General features: G+C 46.2%; 1 protein-coding gene across 1 annotated transcript in view; it reads right to left on the bottom strand.

The window, feature by feature from the left end:
• Positions 1 to 22,556, bottom strand: part of GRHL3 (grainyhead like transcription factor 3) — a 52,651-nt gene that overhangs the window by 9,353 nt on the left and 20,742 nt on the right. Inside the window, exons 4-15 of the mRNA XM_020800122.3 lie at positions 20,105 to 20,441; positions 17,305 to 17,384; positions 14,646 to 14,799; positions 14,298 to 14,409; positions 13,673 to 13,767; positions 12,790 to 12,948; positions 11,407 to 11,485; positions 9,175 to 9,308; positions 7,816 to 7,853; positions 6,727 to 6,815; positions 5,820 to 5,905; positions 1,823 to 1,887 (exon numbers count right to left, since the gene is read on the bottom strand). Of these exons, the coding sequence (XP_020655781.3) occupies positions 1,823 to 1,887; positions 5,820 to 5,905; positions 6,727 to 6,815; positions 7,816 to 7,853; positions 9,175 to 9,308; positions 11,407 to 11,485; positions 12,790 to 12,948; positions 13,673 to 13,767; positions 14,298 to 14,409; positions 14,646 to 14,799; positions 17,305 to 17,384; positions 20,105 to 20,441 (1,428 nt within the window). The remainder of the gene's footprint in view (positions 1 to 1,822; positions 1,888 to 5,819; positions 5,906 to 6,726; positions 6,816 to 7,815; positions 7,854 to 9,174; positions 9,309 to 11,406; positions 11,486 to 12,789; positions 12,949 to 13,672; positions 13,768 to 14,297; positions 14,410 to 14,645; positions 14,800 to 17,304; positions 17,385 to 20,104; positions 20,442 to 22,556) is intronic.

The raw sequence follows: 22,556 nt of genomic DNA, 5'->3' as shown, positions 1-22,556 counted from the left end.
TCCTCACCTCTACCCTTGATCTTCTAGTTGCTGCTGAAGCATTAAAAAACAAACAAATGCCTTACATTGGGCCTGACTACCCTCTAATCCATTTCAGGTGGTGAAGGAGGGTGCTTTGCACCCCCAAAAAAGGCAAAAAGGCCGAAGCCTTGAAGCCCTTAGTACCTCCGTACTTCTCTATCTGATCCCACCCTTTCTGCTTTTCACGGAAGAGAAAGATCTGGTTCCTGTTTTCCCAGGTCATGCATACTTGGTCTACAAGCAGGAACTTGAACTTTCCTTTTACACATCCGGTCCCCCAGCATAGTTACATAACTAAGGTATAGTTACAGCTCATCTCTCCGGCAGGACCAGAGGCAGTGTGTCTTTGAATCCCAGTTACTAGGGAACAGGAATTGCAGGGCCAGAGGGAGGACAACTGCATTCATTTCCTGCTGTGGGTTCCTTGAAGACAGCTGTGTGGCCACCGTGGGAGACAGGAGCCTGGACCTAGTAGGCCTTCTGTGGTCTAGACCTGTGGTTCCCCAACCTTGGGCCTCCAGATGTTCTTGGACTGCAACTCCCAGAAGCCATCACCACCACCTCTGCTGGCCAGGATTTCTGGGAAGTGAAGTCCAAGAACATCTGGAGGCCCAAGGTTGGGGACCTCTGATCTAGACCACCAGTGTGTTTCCTACCAATGAAAACTGGGCAGTTCCATTTCTGGAGGTCCTATGAGTCTGTTCTGGATTTCCGTTCTGACTTTGCAGAAGCTCTCCCAAGCACCGGACTCTGTCCTCCAGATGTTCAGTACTGTAGATAACCCCTTGAAGTCAACAGCAGCCATCTGGTCGTACCAAAATAAAATCCAAATGCAAAAATAGGGGATCCCTTTATTGACCACTACAGAATCTTAATCCGTGGAAGTTCATTTATGATTCTTTTAGTGGTCTATAAAGGTAACGCCTGTTTTTGCATTTAGATAAACCCTGTAGACTAAGCCCAGAGCAGACCTACAGCATATTTAAAATGGGAGTTGTCAGCTTCTCTTTCTTCTTCTTACTATATTCTGAAATGGGTTGGGCAGAATAGTTCCTCCGTAGAACTACAGTACTGCTGATGGCTGGTGAGGATTTCAATGGCTTTCAAAAGCCTGCACTTTTCAGCCCCGAAGTTTTCACGCCCATTTGCTAGCCTAGGACCTATTGTGTAGGTTCTAGCGACGGATATAAACGGGTTCGTCCCAGTTCATAAAGGTGATGCTGCGGCTCCTCTCCCCACCTCCTCAGCCAATCAGCAAGCTTGCTTGCTTTTCCCATCTCCTTGGTTGATCTCCCAGTCACGAGCAAGAGCACAGACTTTTCTCGGAGTTGGGAGATCAGCCAAGAGGGGAAGGGCAGAGAAGCCTGAGCTGTTGCCAGGACCAGGACATCAGTTGAAGATCACAGAGGCTGGGCCTGATGAAGGGCTGCGTGAGCCAGAAGAAGCAGGGGAGGGGAGCAGCAGTACCTGTGTTGCCGCCTTGACGAACTGGGACGAACCAGTTCATGCCCATCTCTAATAGCCACTCCTGTTCTGCTACAGAACAAGCCAAGGAAATCAAACACAGTAACTGTGGCTAACACGATCTACTGTGTAGTGGGAGAACAATTGACTAGGATTCCCCAGAACAGGGTTCAAATCCCTGCTTGGCCGTGGAAATTCATGGAGTGGGGAGTGGACATAGTAAAACCATTCCTTAAATACCTCACTTATCTTGAAAGCCTTATTAAGGTACCTGTTAGTCAGTTCCAACTTGATGGTGCATAAAAACAACCATAAATGCGGAAAAGCGGCCACTTACCCTCGTTTGCATTTTTTGTAGACTTTGTAGATGCTTTCTTCAGGCAGACCGTATTTTTCTGAAATCTGAAGGGGGGGAAAACAGAGAAAATGCTACCCGTTACATATACATCACATGCAGGTGTACAGAAAGACATTTAATTTTTGATGTACCGGAAGCATTCTCCAAAGGGATAATCTTCTATCATTAAAGAAAGCCACAGATAGTGTGGAGGTTACTGACTCACTCTGGGCCCTGCCTAAACACAAAAGCAACACCTTCACAAAACAGGACTTCAGCAATAAACAATTTGCCTTAGTAGATTACACAAGCTCGTGGTTTTTGTTTGTTTGTTTTTTGATTTATTTATTTTTGCCATCTTTTCTTGAAGGCTTAAGCAGAGGCTAGCCAGGCGCCTGGTGTAGAAATTATTAATTACAGGCTCCTTGTGTGATCATTTGCACCAGTGCATGACAGCATGAGGAAAGGTTGGTAGGAACGCTATAAATATGATGAGCCAGCAGCCACCTCGACAACCTGCCATCTCTGCATTTTTATGAGAAGCAAGAGTAACCTGGAAGTTTAAAGACAAAACTCATCACATATATAGCCCTGTTTGCATTCCGCCTCCTGCACGCCATTGCAAACGCTCAGCAGAACCACATGAAGGAATTTACCCATTTTAAAGCCCTGATTGAGTAATCTCTTACAAGATCAGGATGGATGGGCAGGGGACAGAGTTTAGCAGAAGAATGAATGTTTTGCCTGCAAAAAGTAACAGAAGAGATTGCATGCACAACCTGTTAAAAGAATCTCAGGGTATTTACAGGATGCTATAGGGCCACGTAGACTGAAATCAAGTTGGGGTGTGATCACACGAGGAAATAGATTGCAGTTTGGACTGCTTGTGGAGGACGCCGATACAATCTATTTCCTGAGAATCGCACAAGGCATGGGAAATGTGTTCCAGCCTGATTGTGACTCATGTCCAAAAGATGGACCCTTTCGGTTCAGCTATGTCTATGACTACTACTTTTTGGTACTGTACTGTATTGATTCCCCTGCATATGGCATGGTCCATTTAGATTGCTCTCTGCAAAGCAACCCTTTCAGGTGCAATCCGGCATGCAGACTTTTTTTTTTTTTTTGCACTCTTGCTCGCTTTCCTCTGATCACTAGGGGAGAACGGCAAAGTTCAAGTGAACGGGGTGCCTCCATTGCTGGAGGTATTCAAGAGGAAATTGGACAACCCTCTCGTCAGATCTGCTTTGACTTGGATTCCTTCATTGTGCAGGGGGTTGGACGTGATGGCCATAATTCTATGATTCTATGGCACATGTCATTCACAAAACTCTGTGTTTTCACGGCATTGCAGCATGCTTCGTAATTTTCCCCACTAAGTCCTCACAACAAGGAAGATCCTACAATTTTTCATGTTAAAAGAGAGGATTGAAGACTTAACAAGTAAGCTGTGAACCAACAAGTAATCTAAAGCCTAAGAAATGATGTGTTCTGTTGAGAGGAGAGAGAGAGATTGAAGAAGACCTCAGTTTAAATGGTATGCCAGCTCTGGATACCATAATGTCAACTGTTATTTCTCACCCTTAGTTTTTGCCCTTTACATCATGCACTTCAGCCACCCGGGATAAACATTAAGCTACCTTACAAAGCTCATAGAAACCATTTTGTGCAAAGCACTCTGAAGACTCAATTACACGGCTCAACAGCATTATTTGCAGGTAGGATTTAAACTCTGATCTCCTGGATCACTCTCAACTGGTGAAAAGTGACATAACCCTCTCGCTTGTTTTTTCAGAGTGAGAGCAGAGCTTGGAAAAAGCTACTGTCTTCCTCCTCTAAGTCACTGGCCATGTTGGCAAGGCAAGTATAGTTCTAATTTTTTAAAAAAGTAACTTTTCAAGATTTTGCATAAGATTCTGTGATCCTGGCTCTCTCTCTTGGGAATATGTTTCGCTTCTGCAAAACCAGAGGTCAGAAATGTTATGTTTTTGGAACGCAGCATCCAGAATCACATCACCCACATGGGCTAGTGGGGGATTCTGGCTGTTGTTGTCCAAAAACATATATTTTCTGAAGTCCATGCAGCCCCTTTTTCCTGCAGTCTTCTCCTTCCAACACTGTTTCCTGAGGAGAAGGACGGAGGGAATGCAATTGTAAAAACTGGTGTTTTGTTTAATATTTTGAATTTTTTTTATGTTTTAAAAAAACATTTGTGTGCAGAACCAACAGAGAGACACACACACAGAGAGAGAGAAAGACACACTATCAGATCATTTCAGAAAGTTGTTTGTTCTGTTCCCCACCTCAGCGGAGGACAGCCTGGGTTATCAGGAATGCTGCTGATAATCATCTCTGAACTATGCATCCACATTGTGTGCTCTTCAAACATTGAGAAAGTTGTGCAGAATAGGACTGCGGTGGGGTGGGGGTGGCAATTCCCAGTCAGCCCAAAGGAAAGGAGGTGCCGTATGAAGAAGGAGTTGAAGAAAGAGGGGAAGGAAAAGACAACAGTTTATCTAGAGATGCAGGCTTGGGAACTTGATGTGGAGTGAGAGGACTTTGCGGTAGGGAATATGAAACCTACCTTCATCACGACAGTTTCTCTATTTAGTTTTTGGAACTACTTCCAGGTTTATGACCCCAGTATATCCCAGCTGGCATGGTCAGTAATCCATGGGGGAATTCTGAAAGTCATACTCCCCAAAGTAAATTCCGCACCCACCCACCCCCATTTCTGCGTTTGACAAAGTGTTGCAATCCCTTCTGGCTCCTTCATGACGGGATACGGTGCCAATGGATCCCGGATGGCCAGCATCAAGAGGCGAAAGCTGTATTCCTTACTCTGAAGGAAATATGGGCTTTGAAGGTTGATAAACCAAGAAATATCTACAAGGTGAAAGAAATCACCAAATGATTCCTTCCATGGCTCTCAAAAATAGCAAAACTAGAAACGAGACCTTCGTGCCAAGTTTTCAAACGGAACTTTGGAAGGTCATCTTGTCAGGGATGCTCTCCTGTGAGTTTTGTCGGGGAGTTGGGATTAGATGACTTTTTCACACCTCTTCCAGTTCTACAATTCTAGGGGTTTACTGAAGGGAATTCAAATTTAATACCGCCAAAGTAATGTGCTGTAGAAACGGGACAAGAGCCAGCCCACAACATCTTGCTGACTGAGGCCTTGCCAGTAAGCATGGTCAGTTCTGCGCAGATTTCATTGAAAAGAGTTCCCTCTGAGCACTGAGTAGATCTTTTGCCATGCCAAAGGGGCTTCTGTAGGAGAATTCGCCAGTATGTTGCGCCCCTTGAGTTGAACACCTTTGACTGACAGATATATACTATCATCGATTATGTCAGCAGTCACTCCACTTGTATCAGGCTAAAGATGCCTCCGCCTAGCACAGACCCTAATCATTTACAAATTCTATAAATCCACCAATTTAAGGGATGGAGGGAAGCCTTCTCTCTTGCTTTGTCTCCAGTAAAGATGGGCGATTTTTCTGGGAAATGGGGGTAACCCAATCTCGGGCAGCTACAATACAGAACTGAATTTTATTTTCTTTTATTTTATTTTAATTTTTTGGTAAAACGAACTCTGTGGTCAAGCAGAAACTCAACATCAGTCAAGCCTTTCCGGTTAAAGATCACATACTTTCAGGTCTACAAAAGAGTACCTATTACAAGCAGAGATCGGCTGCAATTCTAAAATATGCAAAGTGAAGGAAAGGGAGTGAGGATGAGAGAAAGAAGTGTAACGTCAAATCATGGACTCTCTTGAAATAATCCCCTCCTTTCTCCTTCTGACTAAGACCATGGGCAAACCTTCTGAAATACTGGAATGAAAACACAATGGGACCATCTGGGGATTGGATGAATTTGCCTCGATGGTGGCAGAAGGCTGAGCACATATCCAACCCAGGGCCGTCGTCCCGGCCCTCAGAGCATTTACAAGGAGAGAACCTATAATTTTATGAAGCAAAATAACTGAGGAGAAACTCACAGCATTCCTCAGGCCTTTGAGGTCTGGCGTCTTCAGCATGAGGGCATCGAACACCTCCTCGGATTCCCTCCGCACGTACAGCATGACTGAAAGACACGACAGAGAGGCGTCACATTTGGGTTTGGCTGCGAAGATTTCATTCCGACCTTGCCACGGAGCCAGCCCTCTTCCCCCAACGCAGAAACCCCTCCTCTGCCATGCTGATGGGGGCTGAGGAACATCAGCTAGCTACCCCCCCCCAATGCCACCATTTTTATTAGCTTCCTCTTGAGGAGATCTTCAAGTCATTCTGGCACTTGTCTACACCCCCATTTTTAATGGGTTCTTCCCACTATTTCCCACGTGTACAGTAGCTTAAGCCTGCTGCTCCCTGCCTGGGTTGGTTCCCCCTTGAAGCTATTGCTTCCTTGCCTAGCATTCGGATGTGCACCTGTAGGGCAGGGAGAGGGAACTGGAAGTTGCGACTCATTGTCAAGTCCAACTCAAGTTGCATCGGCAACTTGACTTGGACTCAACTCGGAGAGGGACTTGTGACTTGAGTCGCCTCTCAGGCTGGTTTGCTCGAGTTGTGTTGTCAAGTCCCTATTGGCCTCTCTACCTGCCGCCACCACCCACCACACCATTTTCAGAGGCACCACCCAATGGACAGACTGGCCCATGCGCAGAAGCAGGATCCGGCTCCTGGAAGGGGAGCTGGCCTGCTGTCTCTGCGCATGCGCCAACCCGGCTTCCCTATCTGTGCATGTGCCCCCCCCCCCAAGTTGAAGGTGGGTCCATCAACTCGAGACTCGGATTCGAGGGGGTGGAGTCGGGACTCTGGTCTGAGAACTCACACTCGGATTGGAGGACTTGCCAACCTCCCTACTATAGGGGCGTTTAAGGGGCAGAATCTTCAAAGCAACCCTACCTCGTTGAGGGTCTTCTTCCTTCGCTTGTTTTGCAACGAGCGGGTCAAATTCTTCTGGGAATGAAGGGCAGCTCCGCTTCAAAGGCAACCTGAAAGAGGACAAGAGGAAATTAAGGGATCCATTGTTGAGAAACAAAGTGGGTGTCCCTAAACCTTTTCTCTATGGAGCCATGAAGAGTTGACCCTACAGCAGCCATTTTCAGCTTGACCACATCCTTGTAGGACAGGAGGATAACCATGTATGACATACTGAGTTCAGTGGTGGAATGAGGGGTAGTAAACAATTCGTATATAAAGATAACTGGTTCAAGTGATTGTAGTACACATAACCAAAAAAATAAACCACAGCTTCTGCTCATTTCAATGGGACTTATGCAGAAGAAGGTTTGGATGGATTACTCCCTGTGGATACAACCCTCCGGTTTCCTTCTCTTCCATCTTTGTTGTTGTTTAGTTGTTTAGTCGTGTCCGACTCTTCGTGACCCCATGGACCAGAGCATGCCAGGCCCTCCTGTCTTCCACTGCCTCCCAGAGTTGGGTCAAATTCATGTTGGTCTTCCATTTTTAATGGCACCCTACATGCCAGGCTTCACCTTGCCCAAGCAAAAGGGCCACCCAAAGTGTTGGGTGCTCCCTCTTTGACATTCCCAACTATTTCCTTACAAGAAAGTCTTTGCTGTTGTCTGTTGTGGCTGTTTTAATTGCCCACCTTTTGCCTTCAGCTTAATGAGACCAGGAGTCGGTGGCATGCTCATGCCCTCACACCGCCCTGATTCATTTCACTTCAAAGAGGCTCAAACAGCAGAACTTACTAACATATATTTATTATGTTTATAGCCTGCCTTTCATCTGTCATAAAACTCAAGACGGCACACATCAGCTTCGCAGGTGTAAAGGCAGCCCGGGGGTGGTGACCTACTTAAAGAAGTCCACATCTGGTCAGTGTCTGGCTCCAGGGATTGTCTATACTGCCTTGAAGTTCCCAGAGAAAAAGGTCGCATATAGAGATGGCAAAGAGCCAGTTGTGGGTCTGAATATCTCAATATATTATGAGCAAAAAAAATCAAAGAACTTCTCCTTTCTTCATACCTGCTAGGGTCATGCGGAACACCAGCGGTGGGCAAGACCTATGGAAAAGACAAGAGAGACATGATTTAGAAACGAAGCAATGTAATAGAAAAAGTTGATCCAGTGGATTTTTCCTGGAAAGAAGTGATGGGGAAACGTGGGAGAGTTATCCAAGGACAGTGACGTCCCACGAATAAGACAGGGTGACCACACAACAAACATCTCATTTAGAAGCAGCCCGATGGACAAAAACAGGGAGTCTCAGGTACCAGACACCTTCTGTCTGTTCCACAGGACCACATCTAGATCGCATTGATCCGTCGTCCTATTTATTGGTGCTAACGAATAAATAGGAGTTCATGTTAGATAGGCATGCTACAGTCAAAGGAACGTTAGCATTAAATGTGCGTGACCGACTCTGCACTAGTCATACTATTACTGTTGTGATAAGGTTTAACGCAACAGGAGCCACACGGCAGGGCAAAAATCCCGGCCACAATTTGCGTGTCCTCCTTTTCTTTAATTAAATCTTGAATGCAGCCAAAAATTGACTTTTGATTCTTTCTCCCCCTTTCCCTGCGTCGAGAAATCTGCAGTGGCGTCTGTGAAGTTACACTCACAGTGGTTTCTCCCTCTCAGTTTCATCCTTCGTTATCAACTTTCCTCTCATAAATTCTTAGGATACTTTCCATGGTTTGCTTTTAAATTCCTCCTCAAACCATGCTTTCTTTCCTGGGTGTAAAGATACTAGGGGAATACCTTCACTACTAATTTAGATCTAGTTTTATACTTGTTCAATGCTTCTATTGCTGCCCCCCCCGCATCCTAGGAATTTGACTTTGGAGGGGTCTTTACAAAAGCTTTCCAAGACATATTCCAATAAATCTGTATCTTCCTCCTTTCTCTGAGGAAAGGAAAAATACAGTGGTGCCTCGCATAGCGAGGTTAATCCGGAATGGATTAACCGTCGCTATAGCGAAACATCGCTGAACGGGACAGGAAAAGCCATTGGAACGCTTTAAACATCGTTTAATGCGTTCCAAAAGGCTCCTTTACTCACCGTTCAGCGATGTTCCAGGATGGCCGGCAGCCATTTTCGCGCCCTCCCCTCGCTTAACGAGGGCGTGAAAACACTGCGCACGGCCATTTTGGGGCTTCCGGCGGCCATTTTGGACCCGCCAAACAGCTGATCGGCAGGTCGCAAAGCGAAGGTCGGTAAGCGAAACCTTCTTTCAAAATAAATTAACGGATCTCAGATAATGGCACTGCGGTGAATTAGTTGTGTTCCAGTCATACCACGATGTGACGCGCTTCCAATGAACATGTCAGCTTGAAGGCACTTTGATTTAAAAAAATGGGAGCCCAATTAAAAGAACTCACCGTTCCACACCTCTGGAGGTTTGAAAAATGGACATTTGGGATAAACAAAACAGGCTGGGTTTCCAGGTCGGTCTGTGGCTTGAGATATGTGATTTCATTCCCTCGGAAGCCTGAAACCAAACAGCTTTTCAAACCTGGAAGACAGAAAGGCAGGAAAAACGTTCTTTTTCCCCCATCATGTTTGCTGGTATAAATTTGTCAAGGCGAGTGGCGTGACAGACGCTGTTGCGTGCAGTCTGGGCCTCACTGATTCGGCATCACGGAGAACCAGAACAGGCAAAAAGCATAAATGCGGAAGATCTGTGCTCGGACGCCCAATATTTCCCCCCCCCTGTTGCCTCAGTTTGATGCAGCTGCAGGAGGGAAGAAACATGTGGAACAAAGCAAGGTCTCGAGATAATAATGCCGTGTTATCTGTGAGGCTCTGCTCCTCTCCTCATCCCCAAAACCCAAACCTTTCCGAACAAGGAGGTGTTTGAGAAAGCCTCGGGCCCGAAGAGTTTGTGTGGGAATCATCTTTGTCTCCCCTGCGAGAGATCTCGTTCTCAGATAAGGATGATTGGATGTGTCTCGGTAGACAATCAAAAGAAGTCTAGCATAGGGCATGAAGATTTCCACGTCACGTTAGAACAATAATTATTAATAATTAGCTCTACAGCAAGTGATTAAGTAATTGAGTGCCCTCAGGCATGGAATCTGAACAGACTAGACGCACAAGAGGAAAATCTGTGAAGGGGAGAGACCAGCCGGGAAGGAGGCCCGAGCTGTAGGACACGCAGTCAAGTCAAACTTAAGTTACACCAGCAACTTCACCGGGACTTGACTTGGGGGGGGTGTTATTCAATTATTCGAACTCGTGATTTGGAACCCTCCATCCCTTTTTTCTTGGGGGGGAAGCTTGTTTTTAACAAGGTGACCTTCACTGCAGGCATGAGATCCTGGTGCCTTCACAAATATATATAATATATATATTTGCCCTCAGCAAAGTCTGTGAGGTCCTCTTCCCACTTTTTAAGTGGTACCCCTTAGCATCTCAGGACTGGTTTTAGCTGCTGCTTTTATCTCGCCGTGCGCTGACTGGGCTATCTCTTGTCATTTTTATTGGTGTTTTTATTTGACATGTTCTTGGGTATGTTTTGAATATGGATTTGTTTTGTAAGCTTCCCGGAGGGCATGTGTCAGGATATAAACCCCCGTCAGTAAACAAAGAAAATAAAAAATAAGTGAAGAGGGACGTTTTTGAAGCAGGTCTTCAAATCCAGCCGGGACCAGGCTGGTCTAGATTCGTCGTTGCTCTGGCTGGGAGGAAGACAGGGGAAAACTGACCAAGAGCCCTCGGTGCTTCGGCTAGTGACCAAAAGCCCAGGGTTGTAACCTTTTACAATCGCAGAGCAACTAAATGTTGCAGGAAAGCCCTACCTGAAAAGTAGAAGAATGCGATTTCTCTGCATTCAAGGACCATAAGCATTGCCCTTTGCCTTTCCAGGTGGGTCTTTTCTGTGTCAAAGTCACAGAACCTAAAGACGCCCCATATTCTAAAGGCAACATTGATCAGCGATGGGACTTGTGAGTCTTTAATGGGCTGGAGACCGCAAAATAAAGATTGGTTGGTTGGTTGGTTGGTTGGTTGGTTGGTTGGTTGGTTGGTTGGTTGGTTGGTTGGTTGGTTGGTTGGTTGGTTGGTTGGTTGGTTGGTTGGTTGGTTGGTTGGTTGGTTGGTTGGTTGGTTGGTTGGTTGGTTGGTTGACTTGTGAGTCATGACTCGCTCTCCAGCCTGACTCAAGTTGCACCACGACTTGACTTCGGGGTTTTGGGGGGGGAAGCAGACTTGGACTTGACTCATGACTTGTAACCATTTTTCCCTGAGTCACGTTTCAAGTCCCTATGGGATAGCAGCAGGCTTACCTGCTGTTGCTGCCACCACCCTGTAAGGCAGCAGGCCTTGGCTTCCTTTCTAGGAGCTGGCTCCTGCCTCCGTCCACGCATGTGCCACCCAGCGGAGAGGCCAGCCGCACATGCGCAGAGATGAGGGCTCTCTAGGAATGGAAGTCAGCACACTGCCTCAGCTGGATCGTGTATGTGCAGTCTGAACCCTACATCCCAAGCCTTGGGGGATGGGGGAGGAAGGACTCAAGACTTGGGACTTGGGACTCAGGAATCGGTCCTGAAGACTTGCCAACATCCCTGGCATTGATAAATGGCCACCAGCAGCTGCCCATCCCTTTTACTAACCGTTATTATTAGCGTCCAAGCATTTCCCCTTCCTTCTGAACTGTTTCCGTTCATCATCTCGCATCTTCCTCTCTGCTCCCTAGGGAAGGAAGTGAAAGAGATGATCAGCCACAACCTCTTGCTGGTAATCCCAAACTCTGAAGCATTGGCTTGCTTCCTCCCGAGCCAAATCACTCTTGGCATGATAGGCTGGAGGATATGCATGGAAGAAGGACAGCTTGTTTATATTTTTTGGATCTCTTTCAAGACACGGTGGGCATGGCACTTCCAGACAGACTTGAGAGCCTGCGAACTACAACTCCCAGAATTCCTCAAGCAACATGGTCCAAGGATCCTGGGACATATAGTCTAAAAAAGTGATACTGCTGAGTTCTATATCCAGTGCAGTCTTTTGAAGAAGAAGAAATATTTAGGGGGTGGGAGTGGAAAGTACAGTCAAGTTTTATTTTGTGCCCCAGAGGGATGGGTATTTTCCCAGAGCTAACTGGCACAAGAAGAGGGACTTGATTTGGGCAATATGTCACCCCACAGGGAAGGGGACCATTCTCTAGTTTCTGGCTGGTGCCCCATGAAAACTCCAGATGCATCTCAGTGGAGGAATTAGATCTACTGGGGAAAAGGTTCCATTTGATGCAGGATGATGGGGACAAGAAAAGCACGGCACAGGCCAGGTCCAAAAGCATTGCGGGCCACGTGGTCCTCCATTCTGGCATAGGCTGTGCATTTTTAACCTTTACCAGGGACAATCTAGCAGGTAAGGTTTTGCAAAGCTTCTCTTAAAATCAAGCGTGAGAGAATCCTTTAGCTTATAGCTCCCTCTCCCTCCTTCCCCGCCCAATTTTGGGCATCCAGGCCTCCCACATTTGACCATTGAGGGAATATTTATTTTGGTCAAGAATTAATGTCTTCAGTCCACCTTGATTTGCCCCAACTGCCACAGGTGTTTTATCAGACCAGAAAGGAATTTCTGTCTCCTTCTGAGTTGTGTTTTTTTTGGGGGGCGGACAGGGCTGAAAACTGGGCCCCAGAGTTTTGGATCATGACTAGCCCTGCCTCCTCCAGCAGGCGCCCACTGACAGGCAACACCCAGAGGAGGCGGGATGAGGAAGCTAGGACGCTGCCTCTGAGTGGGCACCCACTGAAGGTGGCGGGGCTGGGAACCACCAAACACCGGTTCGGCCAAAGCATGAGCCGGCACGAATCTTTGTTCAGCAGTTCGTGCCCATATCTAGATTCCTGACCAAGCCTTGTCTTAAAACATTGATGTCTCCATTTAGGAACCTCTAGAGTTGATCTTTGGCTCATCCACTCGCACCTCAAGCCTTTTGCAAACGTCCCCCATCAACTCCCCCGGAAAGCTTGCCAGGAAAAGTTTCACTCTACCTTGTCACAAAATATTTTGATCTGACAGACAGCTCGGTGGATAAGCCGGTTTGTCCCACTGCTGTAGTCGTACGTGTCTACTTGGAGGTTCAGAGGGACACCTTTCACACCTTTCTGGGAGGAGAAATCGGTGCTCAAGCAATTCACTCCAATAAACACCTGTAAAAAAGGAGAGAATGGTAGAAAGGGCTCGGAAGTGGTTTCTCATTCCCTTCTTCCGGGGTTGCCTTGGGACTGTGCAGCTTGCCCAAGGCTACACAGGCTGGTTCTTCTCACAGGAAGCCCAGGGAGAATTGAACTCCCAACCTTTGGTTCAACAGCCAAATAAGTAACTCACGGAGCTATCCTGTAAAACCTAGGATTTCTTTTTAATGCTAATGATGAAAAAAATGTGCTAGTCTTCATTCTCATGCAAATGCAAAATAAAAAAATCTCACAGCTGTTGACCGTTTCTTCAATACCAATAGATTGAGATACTTTTTTTTTGGTCAAGTATGAGAACATCGCCAGTAAATCAGTCGTCAGAATTCAGACTTCCTGACTACTGGGCTGTGCCTAACAAGCAAGCGAACTACGACTAATGTGTCCTGCCTCCAGAGTTACCAGCTCTGCGGAACTCCTAAGAAGGTCTCACTAGGATTGCTTTTCACTTGTAAGGGCGCATCCCAATGGCTTCAACATTCTTCACCCCACAAACCCTTAAAGAATCATTGGAACTGTAGTTCTGTAGGAGCTTAGGAACCTCGAACACAGTTGCTTAGGATCTTTGACAAACTACAACACCCAGAGGTTTTTTGGGGGAAGCCATAACAGTTAAGTCGATATAAAATGGAGACGGGCTGAGAGCAGAGACAGGAGCTGGGATCCTTTGCTTAGGCCATACCTTTGCTTCCTCAGCAATGTTCCAGACAAAGGACAAAGCGTTGTAAGCCACCTCCTCGATGTGTTGCACGGTATTGAAATTCTCTTTACAGTCAGCTGGAAGGCATGAAACATACAGTTACTCTTTGATTGCCCAAGTCTAGTAGGTGTTGAGTTGAGTAACTACCATTGTCTTTTAAAGAAGCATGCGAGACTCCACCCTTCTAGACCCACGGAAAATTGCTTCGAATTTCCCTCTTCTTCTAAGGCTACAAACTAGATGGATCCATCGACGGTTCATGCCCAATGATCAGAGTGGAAATGGATCCAAAGGAGAGCGATCCTACCCACACACACACACAAAAAGTGGAAGTCCTTCACAGGGGCCCCAAGGCGTGGGCAGAAATGCTCTAGGATCAGGCTGGTTCATTCCAGCAAGGACATCATCTAATCACCATGAGCCAGCTTGTCCCTGCAGTGGACCAAACTACAGGTCAAATGCTAATATGGTCAGCCCCTCTGTTAAATGCTAGAAGTGCCAGCAAGAGCTGTTACAGGAATTGCAACCTTTAAAAGAAAGGGGGTATAACTATACCAATCTGATTTCCCTCCTCGACAAATAACCACGAAGCATCTAATTTCCGTACCGACATCGATGACTCTTTGCTTGGCCGTGGGTTGTCGCGAATGCCAGTGTTTCCAGAACTTGAGCTGCTCCATTGGAATCTTTTCATTGTCGAAAACCACCATCACAACACTCTGGGAAAGAGGGAAGGGAGACAGCAAAGACTCCAGTTAACTTCTGGGTAGCCCGTACTTAAACAAGCTCGTTTGAAAGATCACCCTCTGTCAGAGGAGTAGCGCTTAAGATCTTCTGGAACAACGGACGGCAACAGCTCTGGTTTCAGAAGCCCAGGAAGGAGCCCCCTATAGCCATGGCTTTGGCTGTTTGTTAGGCATTTTGACAGAAGGTTCTTAACCTGCCCCAGACCTACCTTCACTTTATTTGAGGACAAGTGTAAACATTTGGCATCTCCAACTGCCTTCAAGGTAACAGGGTAGAATTGTCCTTTGTTGAGGTAGGCCATGGGTGAGTCACCTGACTTGATGTGAATCGCTTTAGGGGATCCGAGGGTGTATTCAAAGTCGCTTGAATGGAACCATTGAGAGAGAGAGAGAGAAAGAAGAGAAGACGGGGAGGGGAACCAATTAATGATTTGTGCTATTTTGCTCAGGGAAGAAACACATAGTTCTCTGAGGGCCAAACGAAACATGACAGGGCAGACACAGACATTGATTCCAAAATATTCCTTACACACGACGATCTCCCGCCATCTGGGGGCTACACATGCTTGGATCTTGAAGGGGCTACACCTGCTTCCATGACCTTAACCCCTGAACTTTTATTTTTTTAAAAAAATGAGGGAGGACTAGACAAGGTTGTCTTGCATCCTCTCATGGCCAAATTTAGGTCCTGAAGTTGCGGGAGGAAAAAAAATTCAGAGCTTTATTTTTTAAAAATGGAAAGCGCCCTGTCATTTCCCCGTTCTCTCCCCTTCACCGCTCCATTGGACATCATGGCTTATTTGAAGGAAAAATGTGATTTTTTTTTTACACTTGATGGATAACTGAATCATAAACTGACCATTGAAATAAGGCTGTAATCCTGCCCAGATTTGTCTGGAGGGTTAATCCTATCAACAGGAATTCCTTCATAGAAGGTATATATAGGCTGGAAAGAGTAATACAAACCATTGCATTGTTTCTTTCAGAATTCTTCCAGAGAGACCAAGCTTGACCCCCCTCAAAGATTTAGACCAATGTGCTCCCACCCCCACAATAATTTTGCTGGCATGGATTTTTTCCCCCACTGCCATAGCTTAACATAGTATGCTTGGTTGCTTCAAGCAATTTTTTCCTAGCTCTGTTCCAACACTACAGGTGAGTAGGTGGTGGGAGGTGGACAGAACTGCTTGAAGCAGCAGTACCGAGTACACCTTCTCCATTTCTCATAAACTCACCCAGTACTCTCACTTACTTCGATATACCTACACACACGGGTCTACTCTGTATTGAAATGGGGCAAACCCCTAGTGAAATACCCAGAGCCAAACCAGGTTGACCTATGGGCTCTGTACAGACTACAATATCTGAGGTGCGAAAACCTTGCCTTTATCACTGTGGCAGCATGAAGGCCAGCAGACCACAGATACAACCTCTTTCCCTGGAGACAACCCAGCAAGCGTCTACCTGCAAGGCACCTCCCATTCACGTTTGAAATGCGGAAGGACAGAAAGAATGCGGTTGGCAAACATTCGGTTGCCACCGATCTTCTTGCCCCCAGGGCCTGTCTTCAAAGCGGTGTGACAAGAGAAAAATTCATGACCTGACACGCTGGGAGCAACCCAACCGAGCAACCCAACCGGTGGGTTGGAGTAAGCTGGAGTGCAGGATGTAGGCCAGAAAGATCAGGGTCCCACTAAACAAGTTGGTGAGCACATCATTAGAAGCTGGCTCTTGAAAACCAGCTTGCTATGTTTTGTGAGTGGCTATTAGGAGACAGCATGGGCTTGATTTGCCATAGTGATGGCTCAGGCATGCAGTTGAGGGAACCCTACTAGAGGACCGAAGTGCCATCTGTTTCTAAGTATGAGCTGACCATCTCTTGAGGTTTGATGCCTAGTTCTGAATCTACAGTACAAAGCTGTGAAAAGGCCAAGCTTTGTCTTTCTTGAATTCTGAAGGAAACCACACAACACTTTGCATTAATTCCCCCAACCTATACTTTCTTTGAAGTAATCCCTTGAAGGGTTAATCCAATGATTGGATTAACCCTCCATAAAAACTGTTTAGCATTACAGCCTTATTTCAATGGCTAGTTAAACCCATAAAGTTCACTAGTCAGTTAAAACTTTGTTTACGGCCATAGGCCTTTACAATGTGCAATGTATGACATAAAAAGAACATCCAGGTTTTAAAAACATACATTTTAGAACTAAATGTTTTAAAATGTGCCCTTCTTTGAGCAGCTCCGATTAAACTAGTAAAAGTAAAGGTTCCCCTTGACATTTAGTTCAGTTGTGTCTGACTCTAGGGCGCGGTGCTCATCCCCCATCTCCAAGCCATAGAGCCAGCGTTTGTCCGTAGACAGTTTCTGTGGTCACATGGCCAGCGCGACTAGACACAAAATGCCAACTAAACTACGGACCATTAAATTAAATGGCATTATGAGAAAACCAGACCTCTTGGCTGCCAACACCAATAGTGGTACAGCATGTGTCATGATGGGCTGATTGTCAATAAGCAATCTTAGTACTAAATCCTTGGGCGTGCAATTAGGGAACGACTGGATAATAAGTAACAAAAATCTTTCTCTGGTTTCCCCATAAATAGCAGATTATGTTTTCTATCTAGTTGCAGCCGAATACACATTTATGTTCCGTAACTGGAATTCTTTTGTATCTCCCTTCAAGATAAAGTTCACAAGATGGTCATGGGGAAATCAGCATCTCTCAGCCTTCTGGGGCTGTTGTGAAAAGTTAAAAAAAAAAGGATACATGCTTTGGGAGGAAAGGAGGTTTCAAAATGGAATACAATCATGCTCTTGCCCTTCAGGCAGCAATTAAACAGCACAGTAAAAGCCCTGGCAGTTACCTCTTAGCATCATTGACAGAATATCCCTCTGAACAAGGTGCTTCTGCCTGGGATTTCAGGATGTCATTGAAGATCAGTGACTGCGGAGACAGAAAATGGAAACAGTTCTGTATAATTCCAGGCACATCCAAGGGAGAAAATAAGGCATGGTTCAACGCTTCCCAAGTCTTGCCCCTTTGGTAACCAAGCCCACCCGGGCTGAATTATTCTGAATTCAGGGGAGTTTTAAGCCGGAATGTCTTGCCAACATCTATGCGCAGGGGAAGATCCTCCTGGCCTACAGCTCTAAGTGTTGAGACAGACATTTGGCTGCTTAGCTATATTGGTCTGCTCTTCAACTAACACGACTGCAGGTCCAGTAGAAAGATGAAGTTGCCATTTCTAGTTGGAACCAACACCTACTTGAGTAAAGATGTTGAGTAAGGAACAAAATACGAGAGGATAACTCATAAAAGGGCATTTTTCTCCTCTAGCTTTCAGATCAAATTCCAACAAAGGAAGGAGATATTTTATCTTCCTGGTTTGGATATTTTATTTATTTTATTTATACCCCGCCTATCGGGTCATTGCGACCACTCTAGGCGGCTAGACAAGGTTATCTTGCCCGAAAGCCAAAAAGAAAGGGCACAGTTTGGGGAAGTTGCTTGTTTGGATTATAAGTGACCGAACCCCACAACCAGTTTGACCACTAGGATACGGAACCCCAAAAGTAACTTTTCAAAGCCCTAAGAAAGTGGCACAGCAACCGGCTGAACACAACACATCCCTCCGCAGAAGCCCAGACTCGCGTGCCAGTTGTACCACTGACTGGGAGATCTCGCATTATATCTTTCTCAACTGAATTCAGATTTGTAACCAATGGTGTTGAGATATTTCTTAGTCCTTTTGAGCACAACATGGCAGGGAAGGGACCGCCAGGAGTAGGCAGCTGAAAGTGGTTGAAACGGCAAGGAAGTGGTCCAAAAAAGCAACTGCAGAAGGTAATCATGAATTAAGTCCCCTCCTGCTTTCCTAATTTTTGAACACTTCGTTGCTCTACACCTGTCCAAGGTGTGGCCATGCCCTGATGAGATAAGGAAGGGCAATTTGGCAGTACTCTCTTGGAGACCGACATGTGTGACTTATGCCTGTAGAGAGATAGTTCAAGGAAGCCGAAGAAGACCAGAAGGAGGGAATGTCAAGGAGTCCTTTCAACAACCCAAGACGCTTCATTCTGCTGAATCTCTGTGATGGTAGATTTGGCATGTAAGGGACACTCCCTCTACACACCTAATTAGCACAATGTGTCCTGTTTCCATTTATACCATACATGTCACATCCTGCACTGAGATGGGCAGAGCCACACAGATTTTGCTCTAAAAACTCATCAGGCCCAAATTTCTGAGTCTGCCTTCTGCCAAACGTTTTGGATTGGATTCCAAAATGTGTGGGACAGATCATTGTTCATTTATACTAAGAAGGGGTACCCAGTCTGTAGCCTGAGGGTTACAAGGGGTCCCTGTGGGTGCTCTCACACCAGCACCCCAAATTCCCATCTATCCTCTGGCAGCCACACAAAAATGTCATCGGGATTACTCTTTCCTCTCCACCACTGGCAATGAAGAAATGGCTGAGAGTTTTCTGTTTATTCACACTGTACCCTAAGATCTACAATGCCCTGCCCGATGAAGAGACCTTAAGGTCTCAGAAGCTCACCTGCTTACAATATTTTAACAGTCTAATAAAAGTATTGTTCGGTCCTGCTTTGGGGTCTTGCCACATGCTTTTATTTTTAACCTGGCTGCAGAAAATGCCCCGAATATGGCAGGATTTACACCTAGAACACTGGGGACCCATCATCCTCTCTCCACTATGTTATACTCTCTCTTCAACTGATGTTTTTTTGTTTACTGAGCATGCTACTTAATTTAATCTCCATCTTTCTGATGTGCGATGCCACAAACCTGAATATTTCCACTCTCCATCAAACACAGAACCATGTCCTTAGAGCAACGGAGGATTCTCTGGATGGCTAGCATTCCAGAGCAATGGCTCCCAACCTTGGGTCCCCAGATGTTCTTGGACCACAACTCCTAGCCAGAATAGGTAGTGGCGAAGGCTTCTGGGAGTCATAGTCCCCTGGGGGCCCCAGGTTGGGACCCACTAATCTATAGAGACAGAAACCAGACCACTTATTTTATATCCCCTGAGGTGAAAATCAATACCATCAGCACACCTCAAGCTGATTTGTTAAGTCTGAGGCCTCCATCTTGAAGTTTGACCCACCTTGCCAGTTCATTTTATGAATTTGGTTTCGCAGCCCTTTCCCCTCACCTTCTACCTTTCAAGCCAGGACTTGAAAGTCTCCTTTATAACATTTTTTTTGTTACAGTAAAGGTGTTGTCTACTCCTGTTTCTGGATTTTGCACATGGACCGCACAGCTGTGTTTCTTTTTTGTTATACACTTGAAGAGAACACACTTGAATCTCTCAGGGTGAGGAAAAAGGATTGTGTGTGTGTACGTCTGTTTGTGTGTGTGTGTGTGTGTGTGTGTGTGTGTGTGTGTGTGTGTGTGTGTGTGTGTGTGTGTGTGTGTGTGTGTGAGAGAGAGAGAGAGAGAGAGAGAGAGAGAGAGAGAGAGAGAGAGATCAGATCTCTTACTCTTTTAGCTAGTGTCCCATGTGGCTAGCTGACCTCAAAAATGTTGACAGGATTCCCCTATCAACACCCCTCCACCGATAGGATGCCATCAAGGCACTTCCCTGAGGACCCCCCCCCCAAAAAAACGAAGCAGGGTGGACCTAAGCCCACAGCACTGACCTCCTGAGGATCCTCTTTAAACGTGCTGTCTGGCTGCCACCTCTGCTGCGACGGAGCCACATGGATGGCGTCAAAGAGCGAATTGAGCGAGCCGTTGTCATACACGTCCCCGGAGGTGATCATATAGTTCTCAGGGTTGGCCTCCAACTTGCTGGTGCCAGGAGGCAGAGCCGGCGGCTTGTGGGAAGAGGGGAGGCCCTCCAAACACAAGCCATTCTTCTTGGGCAGTTCGGAATAATCTTGGTTCACGGAAACGTTTTCGGCCAGGAGCTTCATGAGATGAGCGGAGTTTTCAAAGGAGGAAATGTCTGGTTCGTATTCCATTGTGTGACAGTTCCTGGAGGGGGACAAGAGGCATGACCAAAAGGAATTATTAAGGCAAGATGGATAGATACACATCTGGTGGGCAGAAACACATCTGGCGGATAGATACATATTTGCATCAAATACAGCCTAAAGGCATAAGTGGGGAACATTTCGCCTTTTCGATGTGGTTGAATTCCAGAGGTCCCTGTATGGCCAACAGCATGCAGCTGTGTGACTTGTAATCTAAAACATCTGGAGGGACAAAGATTTCCCCACCCCCCCCACCCCATCTAGAGTGTATTTTCCAGAAATAGCCTAAGCACTCGTGGCTCATTTCCCTTGGCACAGCAGAAGTAGGCAAAGGTGTGGGGTGGTGCAAGCAGAGTATACAGGGGGGGGGGCAACTAGCAGGCATACAGCACAGGAAGAGAAGATAGGACCTGATCCGTGATCTCTGGTAAGGAAGCAGGCAGGAGAGGACTACCAAGGAGGGGGGGTCCAGCACTACACTTGAACTGCTGGACCAGCTCACAGTGGACTGAAGCCTGGGAAATATTTTTCATGAGCAATAAGATGGGGGCAAGAGACAGGATATTAACTAGTAGAATTTTGTGCTATGCCATGGGAAGAACGAAGGCAGGTGGGAGAGAGCGGGCCTAATCCTTTTTGAAATCATGTACCCTTTTGATATTTGGGAAACCCTTCTGCCTTCACACCTCTCCTTTCCATCCTTGAGTCCGATCAAAACAAAATTCAATCCTTAATACAGAAGGAAGGGTTAATCCTTCCCTCGTTCCACTGGGTGAGTGGGTGGGGTGGGGGGTCAATGATATGCGAACCCCCTGCAGGGACCGTGGCTCTCAGAAGTAGATATGCGAAAAACATAGCTAAGGGGTACATCGAGTCCAGAAGCGGAGACTGAACGGAAAAAAAATCCCAACAGACCTTTTTAACTTACTTTGGGGGGGGGGGGGTTATCTCAAAACACTTAGAAGCCCATGGAAGATGAAAGGCAGAACAAAGCACATTTTGGATGGAGTTGAAACAAAACACATGCTTATCATTTTCCCACTAAGGGCAGAAAGACCAAGGGAATCAGTCACTCCTCGTTCTTTATGTCCCTTGTTAGTGCCACCAAGGAGGACATGGGGCAAGATTCAAATTCCCTAGAGCAAGGATGAAGGAGGAGAGGGGAGACATCTCTGTTGAATTGTGCTCTGGAGCATCTTTAACCCATAAAACCCGGGTCTCCGAGGTCTGCTGCGCCAGCTTGGTCATTCTAGCTTGATTTCAAGGTTTCAGCTGAGTCCAGAATAGCTGAAACCACTTTCAGTTCTGTCTACAGTGTGTCCATTAAAACTTACCTAAATAAATAATAAATATGACCTCCTTTCGTTATGCCATCTCTGCACCAAATAGCTAGGCTGAGAGACATTCTAGATGCTCAATCCTCAACTGTGGGTATACTCCTTTTCTAGGAAACCTCCCCCGAAGTCAAGGCCTGAATATCTCCCAGAAGCAAGGTTAATATTTAACAAACTAATAAATACACTGGCTTGGTAGGCAGAGTAGAATAATTTGTATATTGTATTAGCCCATCCCCTCAAAATAATTTTTAAATGAATCAAACAACAACGAAAACTAGACTTTTTACATCACCAGTGTTTTCGTGAAAAGGTAACCGTGATCCTAACCATGCACAGTTTTATGTTCCCAACCAGCTCTGTCCCAGAAATTGTGTACCATACATTCTGATCTGATAACAAAATCTGGATTTTTCTCCATCCACATAATTTTACTACATAAACCAAATACTCTGTGAAAATACAGGTTTACGTGGGGCCTCTTGGTCTCTCTAGCTGGTCAAAGTCAAGCGAAGGTGACCAATTTTGCTTGGCAGTAGAGAGAAGCACAAATCACCGGCAGTTCCTCCATTCATAATGGACAAATATTGGCCCTTTCGATGAACAAGTGTTCCGCAGGCACCCCGGCTTCCCTTCCCTGCCTCCTCTGTCAGGCACCCATTCAGAGGAGGAGGAAAGGCAGGGAAGGATGGGATGCTGCCTCTGATTGGGCGCCCACCAGAGGAGGCAGGGGAGGGCAGCCGGGGTGTCCACAGAACACCTGTTTGTCCAGAAGTGCGTGG

Source organism: Pogona vitticeps, chromosome 9, assembly GCF_051106095.1.
Source record: "Pogona vitticeps strain Pit_001003342236 chromosome 9, PviZW2.1, whole genome shotgun sequence".
NCBI lineage: Eukaryota > Metazoa > Chordata > Lepidosauria > Squamata > Agamidae > Pogona > Pogona vitticeps.
Note: the sequence above shows the minus strand (reverse complement) of the source record. Positions and strands in the feature narration are given on the sequence as shown.